The sequence below is a fragment of the Colias croceus genome, chromosome 29 (assembly GCF_905220415.1).
Source record: "Colias croceus chromosome 29, ilColCroc2.1".
NCBI classification, from domain to species: Eukaryota; Metazoa; Arthropoda; class Insecta; order Lepidoptera; family Pieridae; genus Colias; species Colias croceus.
Window position 1 is genome coordinate 1257845 of NC_059565.1, and position 17004 is coordinate 1274848.

Sequence of the window (17004 nt, forward strand, 5' to 3'; positions counted from 1 at the left end):
CATTTTAAACGTTACTTCTTTAGTTAACTAAACTGAAACAGATCAACTTTTTATTTAATATCAGAAATTTTGAGAAAATATATTTAAATTTTACTTATCTAATAATATTTTACGCCTTTTAATCATGTGTTTTCGTAAACAACATAAAAAATATTTTTCATTCATTCAATTACAAAACTCACTCAACTCAATTTACACACTTAAACAGTTTTCATTCATTCAATTCATTCAATTTTTAAACTTACTCAACTCAAATATTTTTCATTCATTCAATATTTGCAATTCACTCAACTCAACTTTCCCACTCAAAACTATCACTCACTAAACTTACAGAGTCTCAGAGGCCCTAATTTACGGAGCGTGGATGTTGGCTGAGGCCCTATCCTTTGCACCGAACTTTACAGCTGCAAAACGTGCTGGGGCCCGAGTAATTAGGGCCCTAAATAGGAGCCCTAAAGTGAGAGATATGTGTGAAGATGAGGAATGGGTAAATGTTTTTTTTTTTTTAATTTAATATTTATACTTTAGCTTTACATTATTAGCTAGTACAAAAATCAAATCGATTTAGTTGTTTTTAAGCAAAAAAAATCATTTATTAGTGTAAATTGCATAGAACTTATTCTTCTATTTTGAGTCTTTGTGTTTCTGTTAAATTACCATTCATACGATCAAAAATATTAACAAATATACGAAAATTTTAATTTTTAATTTTTTTGTGTTTTGCCTTATAATTTACATACGTATGTATTGCTTTTCTGTTAACATTTTCATTTCATAATGTGTAAACCTAATAACGTTCATATTAACCAGGTATCAACCGGCAACATAACCTTCACCGACGTCCATTTCTCGTACCCCACGAGGCCCCAAGTGCAAGTCCTTCGGGGCCTCAACCTTTCCATACCGGCGGGACAGACTGTAGCCCTTGTAGGGCCCTCGGGGAGTGGGAAGTCTACGGTCATGCATTTGTTGCTGAGAAGCTATGACCCTTTGAGCGGGTCTGTGGTAAGTTGAATTTATTTATATTTACTCATTATAATATTATGTTGATTTTTTACAGGTTTTATAGATTTACAATCTCACACTTTTATGCATTAAGAAGGTAATTTATAAATACGGGTGAAGAAAAGCGTGTTTAAAAAAATTTATGGAACTCGTGAGGTTTTTTCGTTACGGAATTTCTCGATTTGTTCCTCGCGCTCAAGGCCTGCGATAGAAGTTGAAGTTTTCATTCATCTTTTTGAGTTTTAAAATCATCTCATTCTAAAATGCCGTAAAAGCCAAATGACGTCATGCATGCGGAGGAATACATTTTTTCCTTTGCCACTTTTCTAGTTTAAATAAAAAAAAATCTTGACAGTTTACATTTTGGCACATTTTGACATTTGTTTCTTGATCCAAATTTTGAACAAAAGAAACTTATTCCCAAGTATGATGATGATGACTTTAGGCAGGATTTGTTAAGGGGTGCTGAAACTTTCTGGGAAACACATATTATAATATCCCAAAAATGTTAGAAAGTGTTAAATAAATACAACTTTTATGTAAGCAAACAAAGTCTTTTATTTCAAGAAAATTATGAACACTATAGGCACTATTTGCATAATATAAATAAAATGCATTGAGATATACATATGGAGACGACACCGCCTACATCACTTATGTTCCGCTCAACATACGCCATATGGCGTAACTGCACGCTTATTTTTTATTTGTTTTAAAGTGAAACGCATCAAATAAGCCTTCGTGTGTGTTACGATATTGCACAAATAATACAAATAATACGGAAAAGTGCAAAGGAATAACTTTCATCGGTAAGTACCTAACTAGATAAACTAGATAAAAAATGGCGCGCAGATTTTGTTCGTGGTGTCTCCTCCATACGTAATATTATTATCTCAATGATAAAATGGTCAAAACAAACATCACGCTAATGAGATTAAATTAGAAAACCAAAACACATTATCACGATTTAAAAGTTTGATGACTTGAATAATTCACAAAAATGACATTAATGACATGGATACATAGGTATCTCCACACTGTACTGCATCCTTGGCCAAGTTATCAGCCCTTGTTTTTGTTGTATTGTTATCATTAATCACTATGCTTGCAAACAAATTATTTATGGTATTTTTTAAGTTTGCTAAAAATTATGAGTATCATTAATAATAGGTACTTATCTTAAGTTCATTTTGTGTCAAAGTTTTTCTGTTTTATCCACGTAATTGCGATACTAAATATTTCTTTGAACCTAGGTTTCTTAAGCTTTTATTGTAGGTACTCTCCTAACATTTGTAAGTCTATGCGCTGAATGTCGCAGACAGGTCAAGTTCAATCGCTCCGCCCCATTCAAACGGAAATTTAAATGAATATTTATTTTTGTATGAAAATAAAATGTAACAAATTATCAAAAGTCGTAGAACAAATGTTGTTACTTATGATTTTAGCTATCTTGTCCTGCGAGGTTGCTGGTGTTTTACAAGTAACACTGTATAAAATACTAGCTTTCCACCCGCAGCTTCGCCCGCGGAGTCAAAAAAAACCCGCATAGTTCCCGTTCCCGTGGGATTTCCGGGATAAAACCTATCCTATTTCCCGGGGTAAAAAGTAGCCTATGTCCTTTCTCGGGAATCAAAATATCTCTATACCAAATTTCATGCAAATTGGTTCAGTAGTTAAGGCGTGATTGAGTAACAGACAGACAGACAGAGTTACTTTCGCATTTATAATAATAGTATGGATTTTTCGTGTATCTTGGTGTATGGCTATTTGTTCGTCGTGTAAGTCCAATTCAGTAACTAATAGATTGAATGTCTAAATTAATATTGCTTAAATATTAGGAAACAGTATCATTATCATTTTATGCTTAAATCTTTAAATACATATTTTTATTCAAATCTCATAAGACTTGTAATGTCTGCAATTTGGAAGTAAATCTATTTATCCTGCCATTCGTAGCTCATTAGTAACTATAATTTTTCCACTCTCTAGAGTTTAGATTCCCGCGACATCAGCAAGCAGCTCACACTCAAACGACTCCGCAGCCAATTCGGCTTAGTTCAACAGGAACCAACAGTTTTTGAGAGAAGCATTCGTGATAACATCGCGTATGGAGATAACAGTAGAACGGTCGAGATGCAGGAAGTTGTAGATGCTGCTACAAAAGCGAACGTACATGCGTTCATAGCTAGCTTGCCTATGGTGAGTTTTATTCATTCACTCTCACTCACTCACTCGCCCACTCATTCACTCACTCACTCGTCCATTCACTCACTCACACATTCACATACTCACTCATTCACTCACTCATACATTCACTCACTCACACGACACTTTTCGACACGCACAATCCGCGCCACACGGCGTGTGCGTGTTTCTCTGTCTGTCTCTTTCTCTATCTCTCATGGAAAGGAAGTCAGCTATTTTAGTAACTTCGTTAAATCCGGGTGTCCAAACTTTTTTTTTTATTTATTATTATATTGTACAGGGTTACGACTCAGTGCTTGGATCGGGCAGCGCGTCGCTGTCGGGCGGACAGCGACAGCGCCTCGCCCTCGCGCGCGCGCTGCTGCGGGAGCCGCGCGTGCTGCTGCTGGACGAGGCCACCTCCGCGCTAGACGCTGCTGCTGAGCAGGTACACATACACACAGGGCTACAACACGCGCTGCTGCGGGAGCCGCGCGTGCTGCTGCTGGACGAGGCCACCTCCGCGCTAGACGCTGCTGCTGAGCAGGTACATATACATACCGCTCGGGTCATAGTTCCATTTACTACTGCGTAATTCAATGTATAACTTTAGGTTTAATATTGTTTGAGCTCATGAATTTCCTGGAATTTATTTCAAGAGTCAGGTTACTATAGATTATAGATATTATTAATTCTAGGGAAGGTAATACAGAAATGCAAAGAAACAAAATGATGTCCTATATCAGGGGTTCCCAATCTTTTTCAGCTTGCGGCGCAATTCCACGTTAAGTTTTTTTGTCACGGCGCCCTCCCCACCCAACCTAGCTATTTGAAAAGGAAACAGTCGATATAGATACCTATAATACAAAAATATAAATTAAATTAGTCAGAGAAGAACAAAAATTAAAAATATTAACTCAATTTCTTTATTGTACAAGAATTTAAAGAGTAATCAAAAAATAAAGCTTCAGAAAAACAAAAATTAAACACGAATAAAGCGATATGTACGACGTGAGTAGGTACTTATCGTCGTAGCAAAAAATCTTGTTTATTTATTTGTCATTATAGTAGAGCCACAGAACAGTAAAAACTAGAGCCATTTTAATAGGCAACATTTGACAGTTCAACAAAATTCAACAACGTAACCTAGTAACGACGACATAGAATAACATGATATTTCGTTTTGTTAGAACTGCACATTTGCTTAACTTTTTTCAATTATGATTACATATTTATAATAATAATGACCGATACAAGTAATTTTAAGATTTCATTTTACTGATAAACCATACTAAACATAATAAACAATTTCTGAATTGAAGAACTGACGTCGCTACAATTTTGTGTCAATAAACCTTTTTTCTTTTTAAATACGAAATCTGACATCTAGAATCGAATGCATATTACTTATGAATAAAAAATAAAAATCATCATAAATTAATAAATTCGATTGACAAATGTTTCAAATCCGTATCGATTAATTCACTTTAATCGATGTTTTTAAGCAGGTTACCTCTCTCTGAAGATAAAATTGATAGACGTCAAATGTTGCCTATTAAATTGGCTCGACTATACATCAATTACCTGTACAGGCTTAACCTAAAGTGTAAAATTTTAGTGTAAGTCAATACCGCAGTATTGACTTACACTAAAACTTTACACGAAAACTAAACGATTGTCTGTAAGGTATTTATTCTATGGCATGGGTCTGTACAATTTATTGTCTGTCACCTGAAATAAATGTATTAAATAAATAAAATAAACGAATAATAAAACAACTTTAATCTTACAAACTTACTATATGTATATGAAAAAAATTAACACAATAATGTGTAATAATTGTATGTCATTTTACGACGCTATGTTTCTTACCGATTCGAGCGCTCAAAAACCGTACTCGCAAATATATGCAGATCGACGCACGGCACTTTACTTTCTGCGGCGCACAGTTTGAGAACCCCTGTCCTATATGTATAATTTTATTATTATTGAATATTGTAATAATTATTTTAAATGAAAATAATTGTATGTCTTTTTTGTCTCATTTTGAATTATAATATAATTATAAATAATACAAATAGCACATTACATAAATTATATTACATTATATGAACAAAAATACGATAAAATTAAATTACAATTTGTAAATAACAATCAATTATTGTTATTTAGGTACAAATTGTAACTAATTTGATTATATTTTTTGTTCATATAATAATTTAGGTAATCCATACAAATATTATAAATGCGAAAGTAACTCTGTCTGTCTGTCCGTTACTCAATCACGCCTTAACTACTGAACCAATTTGCATGAAATTTGGTATAGAGATATTTTGATACCCGAGAAAGGAACGGGAACTATGCGGGTTTTTCTTTGACTGCGCGGGCGATGCCGCGGGCGGAAGGCTAGTCTTAATATATATAAATCTCGTGTCACAATGTTTGTCCTCAATGGACTCCTAAACCACTTAACCGATTATAATAAAATTCACACACAATGTGCAGTTCGATCCAACTTGAGAGATAGGATAGTTTAAATCTGAAATCGTTTTAGAGAAAGCGGGCGAAGCCGCGGGCGGTAAGCTAGTATGCTATAAATAATGTAATTGTATACCGTTTTAATTATAAATAAATAAATAAATATTAACTATAACAGGTAGTACAAGCGGCATTAGAAAAAGCATCGCTCGGACGGACAACCGTCATCATCGCACACCGACTTGCTACTATCAGACATGCACACCTTATTTATGTTATTGATAAAGGTAAAGTATAGATTAATAAATAGACATATAATTTAGTTAGAACCGATATCGTTTGTAAATTAATGTTAATATTAAATAAGTATAGATGCGAAAGTTTGTGAGGATGGATGTACGTGTATGTGTGTATGTTTGTTACTCTTTCACGCAAATATTACTAAATCGATTACAATGAAATTTAGCACACATATAGAGGGTAACTTGGATTAACACATAGGATCCCACGGGAACGGGAACTATGCTGGTTTTATTTGAAAACGCGGGCAAATAATTTTCATATAATTTTAAATAAATATCTACTTATATAGATAATTAACACCCAGACACAGAGCAAACATCTATGTTCATCACACAAATATTTGCCCCGGGAATCGAACCCTCGACCTTTGGTTCATGGTAGTCTAAAGTCAATAGTATAATGTGTAGTGTTGTGATGAATAAATCGCGTTTAAATCCGTTAAAATGTTTAATTTCTAAATAAAAACTCATTTTACAGGAGTGGTAGCAGAAAGCGGATCGCACGAGGAACTAGTTAAAAAAAGAGGCATTTACTGGGATCTGTTGCAACAACAGGCGCCGGGAGACTTATCCTAGTGTAGATATAGATATTGGTTTAGTACAATTAATAAATAAACGAATCTCAGATCAACAAATAATATAAAAATGTGTGCGTGTAGTGTACACACGTAAGAAGTGAAACTTCTTTATGACCTTATTTTTCAAAAGATAATTTACTATAAGTATGGAACTTTACAGAAATACGTCGATGGCGCGTAACGAAAAAACGTTACACTAACTTTTTTTTCCAACCCCGACCCCCGTTGAAGAAGTTTCACTTCAAAAAAACATAAAAAAATGTCAAACTGATAGAAAAGATGGCGCCAAAAAGCCGATTTTTTTTCCTTGAATAAAGAGTAAAAACTGGTAAAAACGGACACTCAAGTCACAGAATACATAATAGTAGCTAAACGCTACAGAACGGACACTCTCCGCCTCCCGCCAAAATTAAACACTTACCTCACCCCGCACGATCAGACATGTTATGGTACCCATTTCCCCGCAAGGACGATACCAACGACGTCTTTAGACGAAACGCAACGAAGATTGACAACATTAATCAAATTGACTTAAAGTAATTTTATTATTTTGGATTTGTGATTATAGAATAAGAATAAGAATAAGAATAAAATACATTTATTAGAATCACCAAAGTACCACCACCACATAAAAAAAAACAATAACAAAAGCACTCTTAAACACTATCTATGGACAAAAACAATATAAAAAAGAAAACTTAAAAGCTAAAAATCTAATATATAAAAATTTGTGTGGCGACTGGTGACCTAAAGGGTAAGGCCACTCAGCATATGCTATGCCGCACCGGTATAGTCGGCATAGCGCTGATTTTCAGGGCCCAACCAGACAACAGACCCGTAAGTCTAAAGTGTCCCTAGTAATAAAATATAGTTATATAACAAAAATAAAATGAAATAATATAAAATAAAACAAAGTAGAAAAATTTAAATAAATAAGTGAGTGTTTGTATTTATAAAATATTAACATTTACAAATTAATGAAATAAATGAAACAAATATCAATACTTAAATTACATAAATAAATAATGAAATATTACATAACATATATATTGAATGCAAATATATTGCATAGTATATATTGAATGCAAAACATAATATACAACGCAACTAAGGTTTCCCGACGAATTCGCTAATCAGGTGTGTTTTATACTTATACTTAAAAGAGTGTTTGGAAATCGACTCACGTAGCGGCGGCGGAAGGTTATTCCAACACTTAGTTGCGTTGTATACAAAACTGCCTCTAAAAGCGGTTGTGTGGTATCTTGGCATAACCAACATGTAAGTGGATCCTCTTGTAAAGTGCGAGCCATTTTTCTCACCGACCCATCTAAGCTTACTGTGCAGGTATTTTGGTATTTGAGACGTCACCACCTCAAAAAGCATCACAGCAAAGTGAAGGCGCCTGCGTCGTTCCATGTTGAGCATTTTTGCTTCGATGAGATATGGCGTAACATGATCTCTTGCAGGTATGTCCCAACAGTACCGAGCACACGCGTTCTGAACCCGCTGTATTGCATTCTTGGTCCTTGCAAGCAATATTGCACCGTACATGGTATCTCCGAAATTAAATTTCGAGAGAATTAGTGCCTCACAGAGCCTTATACGTAAGGGTGTGGTGATGTAGTTCCTGATGCGATAAAGTAGCTTTAACCTGTAGAAGCAATTTGATATAGTAGCTTGGAAGTGTTTTTCGAACCTGAGATGCTCATCGAAAACGATCCCGAGATTTCGAGCTTCGACGACCCGCTCTACAGGTTGACCTTCAATGTTTAATATTATCGTTTTTCGTAGAAAATGGTTAAATATTGTGCTGTTTACGGATGTATTTCATCAGAAAAAACGCGAATTTTTTTTACGCTAGTCACAAATGTGCCAACCATAAAGCGTTAACACACACATTTGCAGTCTCTACAGTGTGACTGTCAAAACCTAAGAGCAATTAACCTATAGAGTACTTGTATCGAGCGTATACAATTTACATATATTTGTTTCTCTCTATCTAAAGAAAACGTCGTATGAAAGAATGAGACAGCTTTAGACAACAAGCTACGTTTCAACATAGTCATGGCACCATTTTTACTATAGGTACGTATTTAGATAGATAGAAGGTGATAGTGATGGGATGTGCTTCAATCGATAAAATCGTGAATGTATTTTGCATTTACGGTTTCGTGAAATAATATATAATAAAAAAACAAAACTTATAATTAATTTCAGTTGAATACATTATTTGTTTAATCCTTCGTATATAATAAATGCGAAATTATGTGAGAAGGGATGTTACTCTTTCACTGCGGAACCGATTACAATGAAATTTTGTACATACACACATAGGTTAGGTTTTATCCCGGAAATCCCACGTGAACGGGAACTGTGCAGGATTTTCTTTAAAAACGCGGGCGGAAAGTTAGTACATTATAAAAGAAATTTTAAAACTAGAAATGTAATTTAAAATAAAGAAGGAAATGATGATAAAGTTAAAGGAGTGAGGAGAAAGGCACAGTCAGCATGAAGGAATCATGCAGCATTTTAACAAGTTAATAAAAGGACAGTCTTAATGAAAACATTTTCCTAACATCCTACTAATAAATCGAAAGTTTGTGAGGATGGATGTTTGTTACTCTTTCACGCGAATACTACTAAACCGATTACAATGAAATTTGGAAAAATTACTTTTGATCCCGTAAATCCAACAGGAATGGGAACTATGCGGGTTTTTCTTTGAAAACGCATGTATATTAAGTATGTATTTCAATAGTAGTTTCTCATCTATGAGAACTGTCATTTAATCAACCGTTTAATTTTCACATAGTGGTACGGGAGCTACCAACGTTTTAAAAAAAGTCATTTTAGTATAGTTGGGTTTTTGATATGCTGTTTCTCTTGCTATTTCGGTTACAGTCCGGGCTGTCTGGCTGGCGGTAGTGGTTGTGTTTATTAGTGCGCATCTTATCTGCACAGGAAGATATACTTAACTTTAGTCATTTTTTAACGCGTAATTTTTAATCTTTTGCCTTTAGATAGATCCATCAGACATAATTTTTTTATTGCAAGACGTTTTATTCGTTGTTAAATGGGTGCCATACGCAATTTTTTATTTAAAATAATTAAAATGTCATCAAAATAAGTGAAATTACATCAACATGAGTCCGCTTAAAAGATAAGTAACTAATAACTTTATTACTTATATTATATTATCCTTTTTTAATACTTATATTAAATAATTAGTAAACTAATATTTTTAATAGGTGTTTTCATATTTATTACACTTTTGGGTATTAATATGAATTTGATGATATGTATTTGGTTTTTATCAAGTTTACATTTAACGTCCTATTTGAGGTTCGTTGGGAAAAGGAGGCACCATGGTAGATTGTTGCAAAAAAATTGTAAATAGTAAAATGAATATTATATACACCACTATTTTTTAATCAGTACATAAAATTTTACAGGGTGTTAAGTACCTTTAACCAATCATATTTGTGTAAGAAATAATTAAAAACACTAACAAACAGAAATGTCCCAAAATTGTCCACATAAATATGTAAAAATTGTTAAACCTATTCTTAGTCAATGACCCACACTAGGTATTGTGTTGTAATTTTCTAGCGTACGATTTCGAATAGGTCCGCTGGACAGCTCCATTGATAAATTCCGGCAAACTCGCGTCGAAGCTCGCCATCCTTCACCCCGCCACCCCCTTTCCCTCTGTGGCCTGCGCCCGCGTCGCAGTTCGCAGTTCGCAGTTCGCACTTCGCACCCCAACGCCGAACGCGTTGCGACAACGGACAAACAGTGCCTAATTGTTAGCGGAAGTGAAAACTTGCTTTTTTTCGTCGCGTTTGTTTACGTTTTTCCTGGTACAATATCATATCAATTCATATCACGGGATTATGTACTTATGCTTCGTGCGTTCTTTTTGAGTGGAGAAAATGCGAGTTCAGCAGTACGTATGTACAGATAATAGTACCCGAGCCCCGAACGCTCGATCGCCAAATGTACGAACCGTCGTGGTAAATGCTTACCAGCAGGCGTTGTCACAAAATGCTAACGTGTTAGTAATGTACTAGCGTATTTTTAAGAGGATCCTCGACGTAGTACGAATGTCGAATAACGCTGCGGTTCATGAATTTCTCACAGCGGAGTTTGGAAGTCAGTGGATCGGTCGAGGCGGGCCTGCTGCTTGGCCTCCTCGCTCACCTGATCTCACACCCTTGGACCTCTTTTTGTGGAGTGAAATTAAGTGAACAAAAGTGAGCCGGTTAGTGTCGAACAATAATTAAAACAGCGCATATTGGATGAAGTGAAAAGACAAAAAAACATACCTACTTACTTCTCTCGTTAAAAACAATTTAATAAAACGTGCATGTCTGTGTATTGATAACGGTGGTGGACATTTTGAAGGACAATTTTATTATTGAAATACTTGTAAGGTTAGTTAAGATAATTGTAAATACCAGCTGATTCTAACTTCACACGCCAAAATCGTTTTTTCTTTCAATACAGATTAGGTATTGTAAAAACAGCTGATTCTAATTTCTTAAACACGCCAAAATCGTTTTTTCTTTCAATACAGAGTAGGTAGGTATTGTAAAAAACAGCTGGTTCTAACTTCTTAAACACGCCAAAATAGTTTTTTCGTTCAATACAGATTAGGTATTGTAAAAAACAGCTGATTCTAACTTCTTAATTTATACGTCAAAATTCGATTTTGATATTGTTTGTTTTGTAATTGCATACCTACGTACCTATTTAATTTATTGTAAAAAAGTAATTATTCCGGTCCTAAGCCCGGATGATGTATGAAGGGGAGATTTGAATTTAGGAAATTAAAATAAATAAAGTTAGTAACTACATCTCTTGTTTCATTTTATTGCCCAAGGTTAGGTAATACTATCAATGAATAAGTGAATGAACTCTGCAATGTGTCTATGATTTTAGTGAGACTTTCTTAAATAAACAAATGATTATATCTTTGCTATCTATCGATATTATGTAATTCTAACATCATGATCACGATAATAAAGTATTCGCTAACATGTCCTTAAAGTTTTTGTACTGATTTTAAAATAGTGGTGTATAGTATATGTAACACAGTGATTACTTATCCTTCACGGGGACATTATGTTGATGGAATTTCACTTATTTCGATGATATTTTAATTATTTTGAAATAAAAATTGCGTCTGGCACCTATTTAACAACGAAAAAAACGTCTTGCAATAAAAAATGTATGTCTAATGGATCTATCTAAAGGCAAAAGATTAAAAATTATGCGTTAAAAAATGACTTTAAATTAAGGATATTTTCCTGTGCAGATAAGATACGCACTAATAAACGCAACCACTGCGGCCAGCCAGACAGCCCGGACTGTAACCGAAATAGCAAGAGGAACAGCATATCAAAGAACCAACTATACTAAAATGCTCACTTGTCAACGTTGCTACCTCCTAGAATATAGTTACACATTTAAAGTAGGTAACTTATGTGTAAAAAATTTCAAAATAAAAATTCACTCTCTTTAATCAAATGTATTTATTATCTACAGGAACAAAAAAAAACGTAAGCGTAAGATTGCACAATTCTTCTAGAGTATCCATCTTGATAACAAGTAGGCTCGAAATGCAGTGAACACAATATTTCAAATTGTGGCGGCGTCCAATCAACTCATGTCTCACGTTTTATACCCATTTTTTATTTAGCTCTGGAAATCTAAAACAAAATGAATTTATTAATAATCTGAAAGAGAAATTAATAAACAACAAACGAAAACTAAAACACATAGTGCAAATAAAACAACCACGTGGTATGTTTTATTTTCCTGCGGTAAAAAATTTACATCTATTATTTGCAACAACAACTACATATAAATCTGATTTATGAAACAAAATAAATAAATCAACGTTAATATGAAATAGATTTTTTGTCATAAATCGATAATATACGCTAGATGTGTTACAACACTACGGTGGTAAACAAAATGCCAAACGTGATATTATTGTGACGTTTTTTAAAAATTATTTCATTATTTTATATTCCACAACCCCATAAAGTGGGTAAATGTTACAGTTACAACATAAAATTACAAAAAAGCGCTTGATAAAACCTTCAAATAGGTTTAAAACATAAATATTTATCAATTTGCTGAAAATCACTTACCGATGGAAAGATATTTTTACATTGTTTTTATCCAAAACTCCCATTCGACTAGTGATAGCCGGTTGCTAAACATACAATAGTTATTTTAGCACACTGACAAATAAAAAGAAACACTGTACACTTTATATTTTCTAAATATTTCGTTAAAAACACTTGACGCACTAAGCCCACCAGCTGGTTGGAAAACAAACTGACTGCCGGCGCGCTACGTTTGAAGACAGTGCAGATACTCTATCGCTATCTCAATCTGGCTTATGCTGTTATTGACTAAGAGTAAGTAGATTAGAAAATATGTATTTTGTTCTGTCTTAATATAAGAACTCTATAGGTTAATTGCTCTTAGGTCAAAACAATAATTTTGTATGGAGTGTCCGGGGTGTGCTCAAGTGCCAAAAGATCCGTGTATTATTATAGAATAATAAGTAACTGTCATTTTCAATTTCAATTTTTATCTGTACCAATGTATTTAATTTTCGTTAAGAAAAAAATAGCTCTCTCAAAACACAAATTTTTCCCCGAAATTATTGTAATTTATTGTGATTTTAAAAATCTCCAAGCATGGAGCGAATGTTGTAAAAAATGATTTTATTCTTAGTTAAAACTTCAATGTGAAGTTTATTATCTGTGATTATAGCAATAAGTTACATTAATAAAGTTATATTATTAAATTTTATATTTTGTTTTATTTACCTACTAAGTACCTACCTTCTAATCCCATCCTATTCTATTCCTAGTTTTCCTACTATGTTATGTTTAACTGATTTAGTAAAATATCACAGGCAAAAAAAGTAAATGATCAACAGAATATAATACCGCATTTTCATTTAAAACTATTATCGAAGTTTATAAATTATTATTCATATTAGTACATATGTATTTGTTTTATCGAAGTTTTCTTTTATATTACGTGTCGCTTTTTTCGATTGTATTCGTAGTTTATAATAGGTATGATCCTATCGATTTTTGCGTTATTTTTTTATATTAGGTATCATGTCGCCAAAGCTGACGGTCAATTTCATAATTAACGACGCATTTATTTAAAATTCTTGCTTAGGTTTAATAAATGCGAAATTATCTTTGCCTTTTCTTATTTTCATGTCGCAACGCAGCGATTTTATGATAATATTATGAATTTTATGTCTGGAGATAAATAGGCTAGATAGCGACATAGTTTTTACCGCAATACAAAATTCACATGGGATATTATGTACCTATCATATGAAATCGTTTGCATTTGAAATTTTGAATCACTTCAAAATTAATAAATTGCCATAGATGGCGCTACCTTAAAAATGTTACATTCATAAAAATTACAATTATATTAGACTGTTGAATTGTATTTGCGCAGCTTCGACCATGATTATTATTTTATGAGGGAAGCCCATCGGCGGCAAAGTTAGTCTTTTTTTTGTATTTGTTTTAAAAATATAAACATCACGGCGAAGGACAAAGTTGGCTATTAAGGTGACTAGTAGAGCAAAACGCGAATTTGCTGCTAAATTATAATGCTTTAAAGTATATGATTAACTGCAGTAAAAAATCTCAGATAAATATATGACATTCTTCAGGAGATAAACTAGTTGGATAGTGTGTTGAAAACACAATACAACTTATTTTACTCGATAGAAAAAAATCTCAAAGGTACCTCTAAAAAAATCTTTTGATGCTTAAAAACCATACTAAACTACATGCAATCATTCTGTTTTTTCGGCAAATAATTCTACAAGCAACATACTAATATAATACTGTGTTATTTTTTTAGTCTAATCAATAGATTTCGTTTAAATCGCAAATTCTTATTCCCAAACCAAAAACGTACGCATGTGTGCGTGAACGCCTGTGTACCGACACTACCGGCCGAGGCCCGTTCGTAATGATTCGCGTATGGTGATTGGCGTCGGGCTGCAGCTGTGGCGCGGCGTGTGTGTGTGAGTGGAATGAAATGCTTGCTCAGGGCAGCGCCTTAAAAATAAACACAATATAAAGATTCAATAAAATTTATTAGAACAAAATTCTATGACATCGACATATTTACAACAATTTGGTAATAGATCTCTTAATTTAATAATATCGTAGAAATATTAAAAATCATTAAATACCTTATTCATAATAACAATACTCTGGAATTATCTATGTATTCAACTATTTAGAATCCAGCTATATTCATATATTTAACCTATTTACAAAATGTAGTGAAAAAATTGTACATAGGCTGGAATAAAAAAAGGACACATTGACATTTGACATTGAAAGAAAACTTTCGCGCCAAAATATAGAAGACAATAATTGCAATGCCTAGCTTGGCAATAATTTTGTTACATTATATATTTAACTTTAGTGATATGAAGATAAAGATAATTTTCAAGATTTAAAGACCTTAGATTACAAAATAAAGTACAGATGGAGCATGACAACCGCCCGTCGCCCTTGTCAAAGAAAATACGAAATCAAAAACAAATACGTCGCTGCACCAGTGTCCAGTGCTATAGCGCATATAGTGTCATGCAATACGTCAAAAAGGGTTTGCAATTTTAGTAAAAAAATGCCGTCTTGTGATAATAAAACGCTGTAAAATTTGTTCCCGAAAACAAAAAAAAAGTTAAAACATCGTTTCACAGGTTTTCTATAGATTATTTGGCTGATTTATTTCTTTAATACGAATAATAATTTTACAGATATGAAGGAATACAAAACTTCAACGTATGTTGCCAGTATTTAGAAAATGAATTTGCCATTTTTATTGGTAAAACGGTAAAATGGTTAAAGGATCTTCAGGGTAATGCTGTTGAATTTTTCGATCGTGAATGTGATTATTTGTATAGTGCACTAAAGGTTCATGATAATTATTAGATTATTTTAATAAGCATAATACATTATTTTGTTACTTTTATAAAGCTTAAAAACGTCATAGTCGTTTTCGCTAGCGATTTAATTTATGTGAACTCCATGATGGATATGAAGAAAATAAGGTGTCCCGTATTCTCGACTAAAAACTACCGCTATTCGTATTCATATATTATGAAAAATAAAAAATAAAATAATTATTATAGTTAATATTGAAACTTTTTTTATGTAATTTATTTAAGTAATAAAAAATTGAATACAATTTTTTTGTCCATATATAACTTTAGTAGGCAGGTACTTTATGTAATAAAAGAATTTAAATAAAAATTAAAACTTGACTTCTCATTTATGTATATAGCCTACGTCACTACCGCCACTAACATAATAATTCAGATCATTGCAATGAAACCTCACAACTCAAAATCGGTCCAACGGTTTATACTGCAGAGCGTGTCAAAGAAATATTATACATACATCCATAAACTCGAAAAACATAACCCTCTTTTTTGCGTAGTCGGGGAAAAATTTGGGAAATTTTTCAATATCTGGCAACATTACACGCACACAGAAGCACCGTGTACGTACAGTGCAGCGGCGAAATGACAGCACACATAGCTATAATGAAAATGACGATAAATTATTCGGTTTAGTTCGGCAACGCTCCATCTGTCTTTTATTTTGTAATCTAAGTTAAAGACCTTGAAAAGTAAACTGTAAATATTTCATTAAAATAAATTCGGCCCCATTTTTTCTGAATAAAAAAATATTCGCAACAGTAATTTTTAATACTTATTTTTTGAATTCATATCTGTTTATTTAAATTTCGATAACAATGGTATAATAAAGGAAGATTTTAACATATAACAAAGAAAAAAAGAACGTCTGAATTATTATTTGAAAGAAGAAAGAAAGAAAATAAGAAGCTGCCCCTGAATGCCGCTGTGTAATTTCTGGGAACTGAGAGCTTATACATAGACGCCCGTGTTTCATATAACCGATTGCCGTCATCCATCCATCTATTTATCTAACAAACAATACTTACATCAGATCAAATAATATACAAATCTTAGGTAACACTTTCCTTTCAGTGTAAAGCTAAAAGGGGCTAAATAAAGTTTATTTTTATGAGTAAAATAAAGGATTTTTAAAATTTTCCACATTTTTCTATATGGTCACACTAATTCTACGCCGTGCTAATAAAAATACTATGTCAAATATGATAATTAAAAAAAAGATTTTATTATATTTCTCATGAAGTACAAAAATATATGTTGCCCCTTTTAGCTCCAGACAAAATAATTACAATAAACAATATAATATATTTTTATATTCTATAAATGTACAAAATGGACAATTTCGTAATAAATAATGTTCTTTACTTTACTAGCATTAATTTTGTTAAATTATTTCTGAGAAATTTTCATGAAAGTAAAAAAGAGCGTGTGTGCCAAGCAC

The 17004-nt window shown here is 33.0% G+C and overlaps 1 protein-coding gene and 2 long non-coding RNA genes across 3 annotated transcripts in view; 2 read left to right on the top strand and 1 right to left on the bottom strand.

The window, feature by feature from the left end:
* LOC123704328 (multidrug resistance protein homolog 49-like) overlaps positions 1-6692 on the top strand; it is a 49932-nt gene extending 43240 nt beyond the window's left edge. Inside the window, exons 22-27 of the mRNA XM_045652662.1 lie at positions 334-487; positions 811-1005; positions 2995-3204; positions 3491-3637; positions 5846-5954; positions 6448-6692. Of these exons, the coding sequence (XP_045508618.1) occupies positions 334-487; positions 811-1005; positions 2995-3204; positions 3491-3637; positions 5846-5954; positions 6448-6545 (913 nt within the window). The 3' untranslated portion in view covers positions 6546-6692. The remainder of the gene's footprint in view (positions 1-333; positions 488-810; positions 1006-2994; positions 3205-3490; positions 3638-5845; positions 5955-6447) is intronic.
* Positions 6693-8425: 1733 nt separating this feature from the next.
* Positions 8426-13378, top strand: LOC123704365. The gene is made up of 2 exons (XR_006753118.1): positions 8426-8468; positions 13049-13378. It is a non-coding gene; the product is annotated as an uncharacterized LOC123704365 (long non-coding RNA).
* Positions 13379-14686: 1308 nt separating this feature from the next.
* Positions 14687-16831, bottom strand: LOC123704363. The gene is made up of 2 exons (XR_006753116.1): positions 16248-16831; positions 14687-15081 (listed from the first exon to the last, which is right to left on the bottom strand). It is a non-coding gene; the product is annotated as an uncharacterized LOC123704363 (long non-coding RNA).
* Between the last annotated feature and the right edge of the window lie 173 nt (positions 16832-17004).